General features: G+C 43.2%; 1 protein-coding gene across 2 annotated transcripts in view; it reads right to left on the minus strand.

Annotated features, from left to right (window-relative positions):
- The window catches only part of CCDC40 (coiled-coil domain 40 molecular ruler complex subunit), a 599,189-nt gene that overhangs the window by 401,283 nt on the left and 182,481 nt on the right, over window positions 1-15,425 (minus strand). For both annotated transcript variants that reach the window (XM_069655198.1, XM_069655197.1), the window contains 3 exons: window positions 4,889-5,046; window positions 1,593-1,715; window positions 704-825 (listed from right to left, as the gene is read on the minus strand). In XM_069655198.1, coding sequence (XP_069511299.1) covers window positions 704-825; window positions 1,593-1,715; window positions 4,889-5,046 — 403 coding nt within the window. The remainder of the gene's footprint in view (window positions 1-703; window positions 826-1,592; window positions 1,716-4,888; window positions 5,047-15,425) is intronic.

Genomic DNA, 15,425 nt, shown 5'->3' on the forward strand with positions numbered 1-15,425 from the left:
GAGGCAGGAGAAGAGGAGAGTGGTGAACATCAGGTGGAGAGCGACAAAGATGAGGTTGGAGACAAACTAGAGGAATTAATGCATAGAAATCCCAGGATGGTTTGAGGAGCGCAGCTGGAACTAAGGCAGGGCGTAGGAGATAGACCCCGATCTGAAGAGATTGGACCCATAGGGGGAGGATCAAGCATTTGGCTAAACAGCGACAAGGGACAAGCACAGAATAGACAGCAGCTGAGGAAGGTAAAGGTTAGGAAGCGGAAGAGGGAAGTGACAAGGCCTAACTCAAAACCCATGGGGCGGTGTGAGAAGAACAACCCCCTCGGTGCCACCTGAGTCTAGGTGAGAAGTTTGCACTACACAGACAACTGCTGGGAAAATCACTACAACATCTACCATAGCAGTAGATAGCCACCAGAGAATAACCACAGAGAAGAAGGGTGTGGGAAACATTTAAGCCTGATACTGAAAGAGGAGAGCAAAGTGTCACAGAAGAGGTGTGTGGAAAACCCTCAATCCTGGGACTAATCTGACATTGTAAGTTTAGGTGGGAGTTTTGGGGGGTAGTTGGCTGGATTGGTTGTGTATACAACAAGTTACAAGTCACCTTGTTGTACTCGTCATTAGTGCTGCACACTAGCCTATATGACAACACACACACACACACACGTTTTCCCATCATACATCACCAATGATGGGGCCATACCGGAGTGCCTCCTGAATGGCAGAAAAGGCTTCATCACGCCGGCTCATCCCGATCAAACTGCTGCTCCACTGCTGCAGCAGCTGCCTCTTCTCCATTATGATGGTTTCTATCTCCATACATGCCTGAAACGAGAGAGGGTGGTCAGGGCTGGTAAGGGCAACAAGGGCCTGGCAGGAGGGCAGTAAGGGCCAGTGAGGTGGGGTGTGAAGACATTGAGGATCTGATAGTGCCACAGTCACATGCAGAGGTAAGGTAAGGACCTCAAACTTGGTTGAGCAGGAAAGGTTCAATTCCTATATTCTGATCCCAGTGTCCACCTAAGAGGAACACGCGAGTCAGAAATGAGATCCTAATGTGTAAATGGTCAATAGGCAGACTCTGTCTAGTCTGCCTAATGGAACGTAATTTAATATCTGAGAGAGGTGCTGGATACTATTCACATGGTGCATGAAAATAAGTGGGGGAAGAAGAGTCAGAGTACTGGGATACCACGGATGCTGCAGGCCAGAACCTGGGTGCATTGGTAAGAGATGTGTCAGAGTTGCTAGTGCTGGAATATCTGAGGGTGTGGCAGATGCAAGAGCAGAACTGTATATGAGCACTGGCCTATAAAGAATTGTGGCAGTTAAAGACAGATCTGCACTGCCAGAAGGTATGTGTGCCTTTTACTTGAATACTAGGGAGTGTGGTTAGTAGGCAGAAGGTATGCGAGTCCTAGTAGTTAAATAGTAGGGCGGATGGCAGGACAGAATGATATGAGTTGGCTGACCTGTACGCGATTCCAAATGTGCATTGATTAATCACTGCAGTAACAATAAGAGAGAGCACAATGTGCTTAACCTTCATTGATCACAAATAATTCTAAAAAGTGTAACACTGTGACCTCTACCTCTGCCACAGTCTCCCGAGCTGCTTTGGTGTCATAGCTCTGCGCTTCTATTTGAGCCTCGTACAAAGCGATCTGCTCACGGAGACGGTCAGCTTCTCGGGTAAGGCGGTCCATAAACAAGTCCTGGGAAAAAGATGAAAGAACCGTTGATGTGCACAGTATAGATGGAGCACAGTGTTAAGAATGTGTTGTTCCGCCAACAGACAATGCTCCACAGGTATATTATGCTACCCTGGAAATAACATGAGCTCTAGATTCGGATGCAAACCCTACTTCATCATCTGTTTGCACGCATTACTACACACAATTGGTATACAAATATGTGTCAATATCTAGTGCTGCTATTCATAAGGTCAGTGAACTACATAGTGGCTTAAAATACATTTCTATACAATCAACACCACCCATGATCTCAGGCTGGATTGTCTCACATCCGGATCTTGTGTTAGTGGTTTGTATTACCTGGAGCTCCTCCGGATTCAAAACTAAACAAGTCATGAAAACGAGTTCTGGAAATGAACCCTGCATGTCTCATTGGCATGGAATAGGCTTTTGCACAATTGCCTTTCCTAAAGGTTTTCTTGTCACATGAATTAGTCTCCTTAAGGGGACGAAGCACTGACAAGAGTCCTCTTGAGATCAGGCAGAGGAGCAGGGCTTCACCGCATTTGATGCTGGTCAGCTGCAAAGGTCATCCTCAGATCGTCATCTATGTTCTGGAGGTATCTATTCCCCATTATTACCAATCTTGTAGTATGGCAGAGCATCAAAAGTGGCAGTAATTCTGTTACTGCATCACCATATCCTTACTGAGCGCACCAGTGTGCCTGGCTCCATTTGCACAGAAGCAAATCAGGAGATACCCGTGAGCATCTCAGGTGTGCACCTTCTGCCTTATACTCAATTCACAAAGCCTAAAACCAAAGCAATTCTGGAGAATAAAGGAAGCAGGTACAAATCTGAGATGCTCAAGGGCATCTCCTGATTTACTGCAGTGCATGTCATGTGTGAATTGATGCAGGGGTACTTTCTGAGTCTGCTGCTTTTTAACAGTTAACTTCTGCCCCTGAATAAATGGTTGTATACCAATTGACCTTTTCACAATTGACCTCCGGAGAATTGACCTGGGGAGAATTGACCTAATTTAGAAGGTTAATTAGGACATATATGCGGGGGGAAACCACCCAAAACCCCTCACCCAATCCAAAAACCCCTGCAACCCCCCACACAATCCCCTTATATTATTTATAATCCAAACCCAACGCAACCAATACATATATAAAATAACTCAAATAATATTAAGGTCAATTGTGCAGAAGGTCAATTAGGACCACTATAATTAGGTCAATTGTAAAAGGTCAATTTGGCTAATACTGAATAAATTAATTCATTTAACATCAGTCTTCACAACTATGTGGATGACACCCAGTTGTTAAATAAAGCTTAAGCTTAGTCATGAGGATAAGCATCATAACTGTTCTAACTGCTCATTGACAATGAAGAAGATGTTTGCAAAAAACAACCGGATGTTGACAAAAAGCTGATGATGAAAGCTTCCAAGATGGACATTCTAGTGACAGATGCAAATTATGACCATTGACGTAGGTGGCTCTAACCCTCACACTAGGTGCAAAAGGTAAACTGAGCCATTGTAGGTGATGCTGACCTTAGTGTGACCTGTTAGGCAGGAAACATGACGAAAATTGCCTTTTTTCATCTGAAGGTCCTTCACAAAATCTTTACCCTGCTTCATTTGATATTGGCCATCTCAAGGATTGCAAATGCAAGCAACATCTACTTCGGTTTACCTTCTCAAATGACTACAGAGTTTACAAAATGTGGCATCTCTTCTCCAATATCAGGATCACACATCATCTCCCCTATGAACAATGCACTGGCTTCCACTGTCCAACAGGTTGGAAGTAAAGCCCTTTCTGTAGTTTACCAAGTGTTCTGTGGCACAGAAGTGCCCTTTCTTACTAATAAATCCTTACATTATAGACCCACAGCAGTCCCTCAGGAATAGAATTGATGTAAGCTTGTCCTCTGTAAATGCCAGATATATTTTATAACTTACTTGCATTAATGAGAGGCTCTGTGGCCCACTTAACTTTTAGAAAACATCTAAAATACAAACACTTCCAGGACCAAGGTATTATTCATAACTCTCTAGTGCTCTGTGTTATGGTCCGAAGTCCATACTGCCAAGAAGCCTTTTCGTCAAATGACAGCTCAAGAACACTAACTACACATGGAATTCACAGAGGAGCATTTGTACGGGTATATTGCTCAGTTACAGTGACCTAGATATACCAGGTTAGTGTGGCATGTTGTATAGTAATGTAGTACAAGTGTTGATTGTTTATGAAAAAGCGCCACAGTTTGGGGTTGGCATACATAACATGTATATAGTCAAACATTGTTCTTAGTTCTAAGATAGAAGAGTCCTAAGCCCTCAGCCTCTGTCCAACCCCTCTATCTTCTTGACACATCTGAGCTCATTTTTTGCAGCATCAGCATCTATCCACTGTTGCCTCCCTACGGAAGCCTCACAAACCACAAATACTTGATCTTATATATCACAATCCAAACCTACAGATTCGGACTAGCTGAAGTCTTCTGTACTTCACTCCTTCCCACCACAGGAAGTCCTTACAAGTAAGGCAGTGCAGTAAAAAATGGTGATAACGGAGCAGTAATTAAGTTACTGCCGTATTACCACACCGCTGTACACCAATTTCGGTGGTGAAGTGGAGGATTTACCAACAGAAAAAAGCTGGAGGAAAATCTGCTGCTTTATCGCTAAACATCAGCTTAATTGGCAGAATTACACTGCCAAAATTACCAACGTCCCCATGGAGTCCTACGGACTCCAATAAATGGGGACTAACACGATCTACCACCACTTGTAATCCAACGGTAAATCCACCGGACCATGTGGTGGTAACGGTAAATCCGTTTGTTTGTATTTCAGCAAATTTACTGCCGAAACCACTAAACTTGTAATGAGGCCCAAAGAGACAGATACAAGATCACAGGAGTGGGTATGTCTGATTTTCCGCAGGCTACACTTACAATACACCTGCCTGTGCTGCAACTGCTCTTGTGTGAATGGGTAATTCCCTGTCTCTGTACCTGAGGCTGACACAAGAATTTGAAAAAATCAAAACATGTTTCTGTCACTGTCATAGATAAACCAGCATTTTAGGGTAATGGGCCACAACAGCTTCTGTTTCGATAGGAAACTACTCAAACCTCTAGCGAAAGATGTGTATTGAGGACAGGCAAAGCCTTACCTGTTTCTGCTTCTCCACCTCTGCCTGAAGACGCTCCGCCTCTGCTTTCTGAACTGTGCGCTTCATCACCACGATGTCACCGTAGACGTCCTGGTTTGTGTTTTGCATGTAGAAGAGTCGGAGCGCCAGGTTCTCCACTTCGGTCTGCAGTGCCGACACTGGAAGAGGAAGAGACAAGACTTTAAAGGAAGAGCTATGCATGAGAGGCACAGGAGATGGTGTAGACTGTATTCTGTGTAAGAAAAGGTCAGCTGAAAAATGTGCCTAGAACACTCCCGTGGGACACCCACAGGAAAAGCACTGCTGTGACACTGCGTGGAATTTAGGACAGTAGTACTTGAGGAAAATATTATTAGGCCATGCGCATGAAAAGCTCTTCTGTTTTATGCCCAATGACAAACTGTTACTTACCCGTAACAGTCCTTCCAGGATGGATACGTTTTATATGTTCAATATGCTGTAAATTTAATTTACAACTTTGGCGGTCATCCCAATCAACTTTATTGAGTTAAATAATAATTCTACATCAGGTCCTACGTTCAAGCAACCAGGATGATGTCGCCAAAGACGCATGTGGCTTTATTGAGGACTAGATGAGGTGTAGCAGCTCACATTAGTAGGGGAGGTTGACAGGGTGGTAAAATGAATTTATGAAACGTATAAATGCTGGGAAACAAGGTTACAGGTAGGCAGCTTTTCCTTTAAACCTATTGATCTTTAATAGATGGAATATGCTGAGAAAAGGACTCAAACGAGGACAAACAACTAAAAAATAATGCAGTCAGCTGCGTGACTTCAGCACCGGACCTGAACCTTGCATGCACGCGGTCATAGTTGCAGAAAGCTTGTGCTGGCATGTAGGTGGCTGTTCTGAAAATCTCTGCTAGAGGTACTGGTACACAAACCCTGGTAGCAAGAGTATCCTCCTGCACAGAATCATATAATCTCTAGGTGATTACACTTAGAGAAAACCCTTTATCTCCTGTGGTGAACCAGAAGAAAGACTCGGACCACTGACTGACGTATTTACAAAGATCTTTATTTAAAGTAAAAGGGAACTCCTAACTGACACCAATACTATGAGGGAAGTTCCCTACCTAAAAATAAAAACTAATAGTGCTGGTCAAATAAAACAGTCCTTGGTTCAAAATCCTATCCAACTTCTCTGGTCCTACCACTTAGGAAAACTGAACTAAAAAGAGCGGCTAGAGCAATTACCTCTTTCTTCCGCTTCTGCCTGGCCCAATCACTCGGATGCTCTGGTGATAGTTCCAAGTTTGTTATTATAAATGTTTGTTATGATGCCCCTTGGCCTAGCGCGCTATATAAATGTCAAACAAAAACCCAAGTTCACAGTTGTCTTGCATGCTTCGCTATACGAAATAAAACGTTTCTCCTTGCGGTTCCCTCTTCCTCGAGAACACAAGGGTTTTTCTCAAGACCACTCCAGGGTCTCTTATGCCACAGTTCTCTTCATAACGGTTTTTATGCCTATGGGACTCCCCAAAGTCTTCTGGGGTTCCTATATGTAGGTGTTTTCTCAAATCCCGTAATTCATATAGGGCGCTTTCCCACTTGCGATTTCTCAGGCTCTCACAGCCTCTTCGGTCTTCACAACCTTGACTTACAATGTTCGTATATCCTTCACTCTGGTTCACAGAGAACGCTTGTCTGCTCAGGTTTCTCAGGCTCCAGTAGCCTTCATTGTCCTCCCAACCTGGAATGGAAGTTCTGTACCTCTTGCATTCCGAGACACACAGGCCCCTGCTTGCCCGCTTGGTTTTCTTAGGTTCCCGAAACCTTGTTGACTCTCCCAACCTGGATTTGCAGTATTTGCATTGTAGTCGCACTGAGGCAAATGGGACGCATGCCTGCTCATATTTCACAGGTTCCTGTAACTTCGTCAGCTCTCCCAGGCTTGATTTGCAATATTCGGACCTCTTAGCGGTATCCGCTCCCTGGCAGCATTTCCCTCCCTGTTGCCGCTTGTTGCCGCAACCAACGTTCTTCGGTGTAGAGACTGGAGATTTGGGCTCGCCCTAGGGTATTGGTCTCAGCATTGGTTGCTGTGCTCCGAGCCCACCAAGGTCTGTCTGTGGTCATGCCACCAGTAGAAATGGGTGCCTCTCCATTTCCACCTCTTTCCCCGACCTGGACTTCATGGTTGGAGAAAATACCAGCCATCCGGCATCCAGCTAGGGTTGGCCTCACTCTCCACACTCCAGCATCCTTCGTGGCTCATCATGGCTACTCCCCTTATGGACATCTTCTTCAGAGGGCTCGCCTTAGCGTAGATATCACACATACCCTTACATGAGAGTTTCCTTCTGTCTATTCACAGTTACAGTCCTGTTAAAGTACGTGAATCACGATCAACAAAGGTGTGGCCTTCTTAAGTGCCTTTGGCGCAAAGGTGAAATCCAGCATTGCCTGAGGCCAACAGGAAGCAAGGGGTGCCATGGGTTGGAGTACTCAAAACAGGGATACAAGTAGGTTGTACAATTCCCATATAGGAGAATGTATTCTGGTCTGGGAGGTTTTGTCCCCAAGAAAGGAGTCACTCCCAGTGAGGTTCCACTTGCCTAGACCGCCAGGGAGGTTCTTGGGAAACAGGCTCACATCCCTAGCCCCACAGAGGGTGGTTCTCCTCTGCGGAGAAGAAGAGACGAATTGACAAGATTCGTCACACGGGTCAGAATAATTTAGAGCACTAAACAAGAAATCAAGTACACAATTGACATTCATGAAGTATACATTTATTTTGACATATATATATATATATATATATATATATACATATGTTTATTTCAACAAAACCCCAAATAACTTACAATTGATACAATGAATGCACTATTGTGAAAGCAGCTCACGATTTAGAGTAAAGACTAAGTAGAAGAATAAAGGCAATGTATAGACATGAAAAAGTCTTGAGTCAACAAGAAAAAGCCAGTGAGAGTTTGATGAATCGTATGGACAGTAGATTGTGTAAATATCATTGTACTGCAATGTCTTCATTAGGTGCATAATACTGAGCTAGCACTGTGGTGGTCCAGGCAATGGCTGAAATTGATGTCAAAAGGAAAGGAGTTTACTGCACTGTGCAATGCCCGTGTTAGTAATGGGAATCTAGAGGTAGAGTAATGATTGTTGACATTTGCACACAAAAGGTTGCAGATGTATGGTATGTTAGTAGAAGGGCAGGATCAGGATACCTTTCATCAAGCGGTTCAGTTGACAATTTTCCCTGCCCCCGAACCCGTTTACATTTGATTACACCCAAAAGAAAATGTATGCCCCAAAACATTTGATATATATTTGATATCAAATTGATAAGGACACTGCTGTAGTGTATAAATAAAGATGTATTTGACTCCAATAAATGCAAGTGAACCCCATAAAAGTGTGTTGAACCCCACATCTTTTTATATTAATGTTACAAATGTCATATAAACACAATATGAATTTCAATTGATTTGATAGAGATGTATCCAACCCCCTACAAATTTAATTTGAGGCCACCTGTGAAACCAGTGACCAGCTCCATTGCCCGTGAGTTATATCACTGATACCGTCTCCGACAGAGGCGCGTTTGCAGCACATTTCAGTCGCTGTGCCACTAGGGAAAGCCTCGTCAGGTATGCAGCATCTTGAACCTCCTTTATGTTTGGCGGGGTCATTCGTGCTGTGGAGTGGACAATGACGTCACTGTGTGAAGGGCAGTGTACAAGCAGCACCCCTTAGTGAACTCCCCATTAACGGCACCCTTACTCTACAACTAAAACACATAACCCACTGGAAAGCATCCACACACCCTATGCTACACACCAAAGGTCCAGAAAAACAATGCCAGACACCGTTACAGACTTCCCCTCCACGCCCACTGTGAATATCAACCATGCTGCTTTTGGCTTGATGTTTATCATTGTTTGGCGGCATAACAGTATATCCCTGTAGGGGCACGTCAACGTTTTAAGCGTCGTGGCATCATGTTGAGGCTGTTTTATTTTCACGCCATGATATGGAGAGTCTGCAGGTATTTCGCTCCTTTAATGTACAGTATTTAAGCCACTTATTTATTACTGACACGCAGAGAGAATGTTCCAAATGTTACAAGGCACAGTGCACTGGGTCAAATCCAGCCTAATGCCTGAAATAGCATCAGGATTAGTTTAAACAACATTCCATATCTCCGTTTCTAAATGTGCCCTTTATAGTGCCAGTTGGGAAAACTCATAGCAACTGATTTTGTTGTCAGTAAATGCTCCGAGATTGACAAGTTTTGTCTTTGTATGGTATTTGCCATATTTCATATAACAGCATTCAGCTGTACTGTGTGTTTCATAGCAGATAACATTTTTTTACAGCAACACATCATTTTTATAAAAATGCTGCTTCTTGAAAGAACCACATGGCAAGACTTGTCCAGGGACTGTCCTTTCACTGTGAATAAGGTAAGCAAATCTCTGAATCTTTTTCACAATTAGCCAGATGCCTACTTTGTGTCCATAGCCTGTGGAGAAATATTTGTTTTAAACTGTGCACTTGACTGTTCGGTGGAGATCATATTTGAAAAGAATGTACCCCCTCGCTCTCTTTAGGCTTCGCTAATATAGTGCGATAACTGCTGGGGGTCGCTGTAGAGATACACTTTAGGGTTCTGCAGCTTTTGAAGCCTGTGCCACAGAGGCTTTGACAGCTCCCACACATTGTGGGAGATGATTGCCATGCTGCATGTGTATTTAAAAAATGTAACCCTTAACTCTCTGTAGGCCTCACTAGTCTGATAGTGAGATAAAAGCCAGGGGTCTTTGAAAAGATACGCTTTATGGTCCTGCAGCCTTGGTCACATGGACCAAGCAGAATCTCACCAGCAGAACATGTTATGGGAGAAAATTAAACTGTGCGCTTGATTGTGATGTGGAGACTTTGTTTTTAAAATGCAAAACCTCTGTGATGTTTATTCTTTTGTTTTTTTTTGTCTTATTGGTCAAACACAATTCTCAACCTTTAACATATAAAAATTCCAATTTCCAAACGCTTAGGTCCTATGCAGCCTCTTTAAAAGTCTTCCTGATTCTCCACATCTTCAGACGGTTGCTCATTCATCTCCAAAAGTGCCAAGCAAATCTGTTCCACCAATTTTAGGGCACTCACTGTCTGCCCAAGTTTATCACACGCCATTAGACGATCCCACCATTCTTCCTCGACAATTGCATCCAATGGCACCGAGGTGTTCTTCAAGTAAATGTTCCTTATTTTCTGGAATTTCGGGCAGGAAAGTGTTAGATGCCTCATAGTTTCTAGGATTTCTGATTTTCTACAGAAATGGCAACCTGCCTCTTGAGCCGTGAGTTGTTTTCTGAGGTACTGCACTTCTCTTGACGGCAATAAAGTGAGTCTGCATCGCATCAGTAGGCTCCTATAGTGAACTGATGGAAATCTTGTAAGATATGGAGGGGGGTGATTTAGTTGTTTCTTTTCCCAAATTATATTATGGCGGTAGATATTTTGCGCCTTATGCAGATCCGTATCAATCCAGTCCTTCTCACGAAGCAGTTTCTTGGCCTTTTCCGGGTTGTCTTTGAGAGTCTGTTAGGATATTATTTTGTTGTAGTATGTCTTTAAATTTCTGTCTCCAATTACATAGGAGTTTCTCTGGCTTGTTGTTTCCTGGATTCGCCAATATCTCAAATGGGATAGGTGGCGAGTCCAATACACATTTGCGATAGAGGGAGATAGCTTTCCATAGGATATGATATGATATGATAGGACTATCAAGGCCATAAATTGTAACCTTAGCTGATGTCCGATTGTTTCAATTTTTAGACAATTTGGTAGTCGTAGTATTTTCCACCAGAAATAGGCCTCCAGCTTCCCCCATTCTGTCCATGAAAGATTAAGGCAAGTCTCAGTGCCATGGGTCAAAATGGGTACAACCTTTTGCTTATAAAAGGAGATAATCGGCAGCATAGAATAGGTGCCGTATCTCTGGTGTAGGGCTCTCCCTTGATTTGTTAGTTTTTCAAGTCGTTCTCTGATGAAATTGATTTGAGCCCATTCATTGATGTTTTGGTTCATTTTGACCTCGAGGTATGTTATAGTATCCACTATTTCCAGCTCCTGTTGTTAAATTCTCCATGTGAAAGTATTCCCTTTCTTCCTTGCCCCTAGGGCAGATTGCATAACCATGATCATCGACCTGTCGGCATTGATTTTCATATTATTTATATCAAGGTAGGTTTTGAATTCCGCGCTGAAGACCGACTGCCGTTAGGTCGATGAAAACAATACCGTCCGCGTAGAGAATCCATGCGAGTTCTGTCCCTTCGAGTTTTGGTGGAAAGGCTCTGATTTTTTCCTGGGTCTCTTTTATATCTGCCAGATACAATATAAACAGAAAAGGAGCAAGTGCACAGCCCTGTTTGATGCCCTTGGACGTCAGGATTTTAACCGTTGTATCCCCTCCTTTTGAGACAATTATTTTAATTGATGTACCTGAGTAGAGTGTTTTTATTGCTTCCAAGGGATCCCCAGGGTATTGCCATTTTTCAAGTTTGGTCCATCGTTGTTCTCTGCTAACTGCATCAAAGGCCTGTTTGAGGTCCATGAATACCAGGTAGATATTTCCTTTTGTTTCGAGGGCTCGAAATTTTAGGAGGTTTAATAGAAAAAGGTTAAGCAAAGTGCCCACTCCTGTTAGAAATGCAGTCTGGCGTTTGTCCAGAATTTCTGCCTTAATAGCCCCTTTTTTTAAATCTCGTAGTAAGATTGAGGTGAAGATCTTACCTATTGAATCTAAAAGGGCAATAGGCCTGCAGTTTCTCGGGTTGGTCCGGTCACCTTTCTTAAAAATTGGGAATATCAGGGCTTCCTTCCACGATTGCGTGATAGCTCTAGATTTCAGAATCCGTTGAAACAAAGGCAGAATGAAATCCACCCATGCTTCTCCATTTTGTTTGAGCATATGGTTCAAAATGCCATCAGTGCCAGCCACTCTGGAAGAGCTCTGGTGTTTAATTCAAAATAGGATGTCGTCTCTATCGATCTCAATCATCCATGGTGGTGGTATGGTCTTTTTTGTGGAAAGTTTGGTACTTTCGCCCGCTCTAAATAAAGCCGTGAAATGCTTCACCCAGTCTTCCTTTGAGACCTGGCTGGTAGTTAGCGTGGTCTGGAAGTCATTGCCCTTATTTATGATTTCCCAGAGCGAGTTTGGATTCCAGTAACCCATGGTCACTGGTTAGCTGTTTTTTAACAGTGAATAATGAATCTACTTAAGTGTGTTTCCTGCCACGAAGCAGTAGTCCAGGCAGGCGCTGCTCTGATTACCAAACCAGGTGTCCGCACCAGGTATTTCACCCTGTGTCTGCCCGTTAAGCATTACCATTTCTATAATAGCCATTTCAGTGATCCATCTGTTTTCTCATGGTTCCAGGAGTGTTCTTTGTTTCAGTCTCCCATTTTTATCAAGGAGCTTAAGATTCAAATCTCCACAGACTAGAATCAACTGGTTTGGGTCTTCCAGTATAGAGTCGTCAATAGCTCCCATAATATCTGAGTGGTATTTCTCTGTTTCACACTCTTCACTACTCCGGTAGGTGTTAATAAGGAGGGGTCTGATCTCATCACTCCCTCTATTCTTAACCAATTTCAGCACCTGAGTGAATGGATTAGGAGTTTGATGCACTCGGACCTGCAGTTCGCTATCCTCTTTGATTAAGGTCATAAGTCCCGCGCGAGGTCTTCCCAGAGACCATTTCAATGCGGGATTGATATAAATTTGGTATCATTCGCATATCGGTCTTTTTATTACCCAAGATTCCTACAGGCAGATAATTTCAAAATCTCTCAGAGAGTCACATTCCCCGGAATAGAGATGACTAAAACCCCTGGTGTTCCAGGAGGCCAGGAGAGATTTTGCTTCAACGCCAACCACCGGGCTCTATTGCTTCTTTTTTTCCCACCGGATGTCAGGCTTTCTTGAGGTCTATTCATCTCAGACTTGTTTAGAGGGATTATTTCTTGGGTTATTCCCCTTAGGTCTCGAGTTGTCAACAGTGAACCTTAATTTTATCAAGGTGATGTCGGGAGCTTTCTTTTGGTCAACTCGCCCATAGTACTTATCAGAACTAACATTGCAAGGTTGTTCCGTGCGTTAAGGTCTGTTAATAGTCCGAATTAGATGGATGCCTAGTCTGTAATTTCATTGAGTTAGTCATCCGTAGTTGGATTTTATCGACGGGCCGGTCATGTCGGGGGTCAGAATAATCCTTTTCTCTGTATCTTCCCTCGCCATCATCCAAGTTCTTGAGACTAAAGCACAGGTTCCACAACTTGTCCTTTGTTTTCATCACCATATCCAGTATTTTCTGTGATCTAAAGTGAATGGTGATAATATCCATTCTGCGCTCATCTGGAAATTCAATGATCGCTATATCGTTGGGTTCTAGGCTCCCTGAAGCAATCACCTGGTTAAGCAGAACTAATGTGTTTTTCCTATTAAGCTGAATTTTCTTATGATCTTTTGTAGACCTTTCTAATTTCACCTGAAATGTTATTATGTTTTTTTCCTTCAAGTGGTCTGGCCGCAACAGTCGATCTTTGACCCCTTTTAGAGTTCTCTCTGGCTCCTTCTCTTTCGACTTCTCCAAATTATTAGTTGATCTGTTATCAGTTTTCCCTCATGTCGCCTTTGAGCTCTTCAATGCTCTGAATTTCTCAGGAGATCCTGTTTCATTTTATACGAATCATCCGGTCTTTGTAAGCGAGAAATATTCATTTTCCTTCCGGTTAGGTCTTCCTTCTGGTTGACGCTGAGATTTAGTTTGCATTGTTCTTTAGTCCTCAAGTTCCCACAGGATATCATTTAGTTTTCCCACCTTGGATGACAGTTTTTTACCAAAACCAAATGCCTTATGGGCATGCCTTTGTTTTTCTTCCACCTCCAATGTGTATTTTACCTTAGTTTTTTCTCCTTAGCATCTTCCTGATTTCGAGCATTCATCTATTACTTGCCAGTCCGTCAGGCTGATGTTCTCCCAGGATTCCTCCTCCTGATTTGTTTTGATTATTTAAATCAGGTCACTTAGGCATTCCGATGAATCTAGGTCTACTACTGGGCCTTGTTCCTTCTGCTTACAGGTCCGCTCTTCAGAGGTGCCCAGTGAGGAGTGGTCATACAATTTTTTACTGAGTTTTATTTCTCGTCTTGGCTTTTTTGCTGGTGGTAGGCTTTCATCCTGGGTTGGAGTGTGTATAGTCCTTATAAAAGCCCAAGAACCATTTGTTTTGCGTTTAATAGATTGTTTTTTTGGTTTCTTTTGAGGAGGTATCAGGATCGGTGGCAGTAGGATTGGTTCAGCTATACCTTTAGTGGGATGGATCAATTGGTTTCGGTCTTGGAACAATGAGTAATTAGGTTTAGGTTCCTTTACAACCAGTTTCGCATTGAATGCTTTCTTTCCTTCACACCTCCCAGGCCGTTCCCTAGGATCATTGGGCACCCCTTATCTTTAGGGGGGGAGTTCTGCGTTGATGGAGGCTTAGAGAGGGACTTGCCTTGCTGGGTAGCTGACGGATTAGTACATAGGGAGGCCTTTGCTTCAGTGGATTTCCTGATCCTCTTATGATTTTCTAAAATGGCCTTTATGAGTAATTGTTTGTCGTTCGACTCCTGTCGTGCTAAATCGCACAAACGATTTTGCCACTTGCAAAAGTTATCAGATTCCTTTTCGGTTCGGGCATCCAATTTGTTCACGAAACTTGTCAGTTCGTTCATCTGCTCCTTCATGTGCAGGTTTTATGAATGGACCAAATTCAGTGAATCATTAATATTCTTATATACCTTTAGAAACGGAGCAATATCGATGTTAAGGGCTGCCATCACTACATTTTGAGTATGGATGAAGTCATCCATTCTTCCTTTGCTACAGAGTTCGCAGATTTTTTTTTAAGGCGGCTTCATCTTTCATCTATGAGGGAGCATCTTTGTCCCCATTGGACACTGATTGTCTTATAGATTCCTCTGATTTTCTTGCTTCCTCTTCTGGTTGGTTTGCCTCTTGGGTAGTAACAGTCAAAGGGTAGATGCAAGAGGGTGGATCCTCATCAAGGGCCGCAATTTTATCCATGATGAATGAGAGACTTCTCCTTTTTTCCGACATAAATCTCGCCTAGAGATTCAAGATATCTTGGATCCATTTATTGGCCAGGCAAGCATTAGATGGTAAAGGTGTTCTTAGCCCCGGGGCCCCCCTCAGTGAAACAGGGGATATAGAAACCATCAATGTCAGTGCTAAAATCCTGGCATCGGATGGGTAGCGGGATTCGTTCTGGCAAGCTTCCTCACAGAAGTCCTGTGGGGCCATCTTTGGCTCCACCCACATCTTATTCTGCTCCTTTGTCAGGTCAATACACTGGGGAGATCTGAGGAAGTCCAATGAGTTTTCCCAGATGACCCAAGAGCTCCTTACACTCATACACTCATCCTCAGAGATAATTATAGTAGAGGGGCCTCCTTGATCCAATCAAGCATTTG

Source organism: Ambystoma mexicanum, chromosome 3q (assembly GCF_040938575.1).
Source record: "Ambystoma mexicanum isolate Mex_15411 chromosome 3q, UKY_AmexF1_1, whole genome shotgun sequence".
NCBI classification, from domain to species: domain Eukaryota; kingdom Metazoa; phylum Chordata; class Amphibia; order Caudata; family Ambystomatidae; genus Ambystoma; species Ambystoma mexicanum.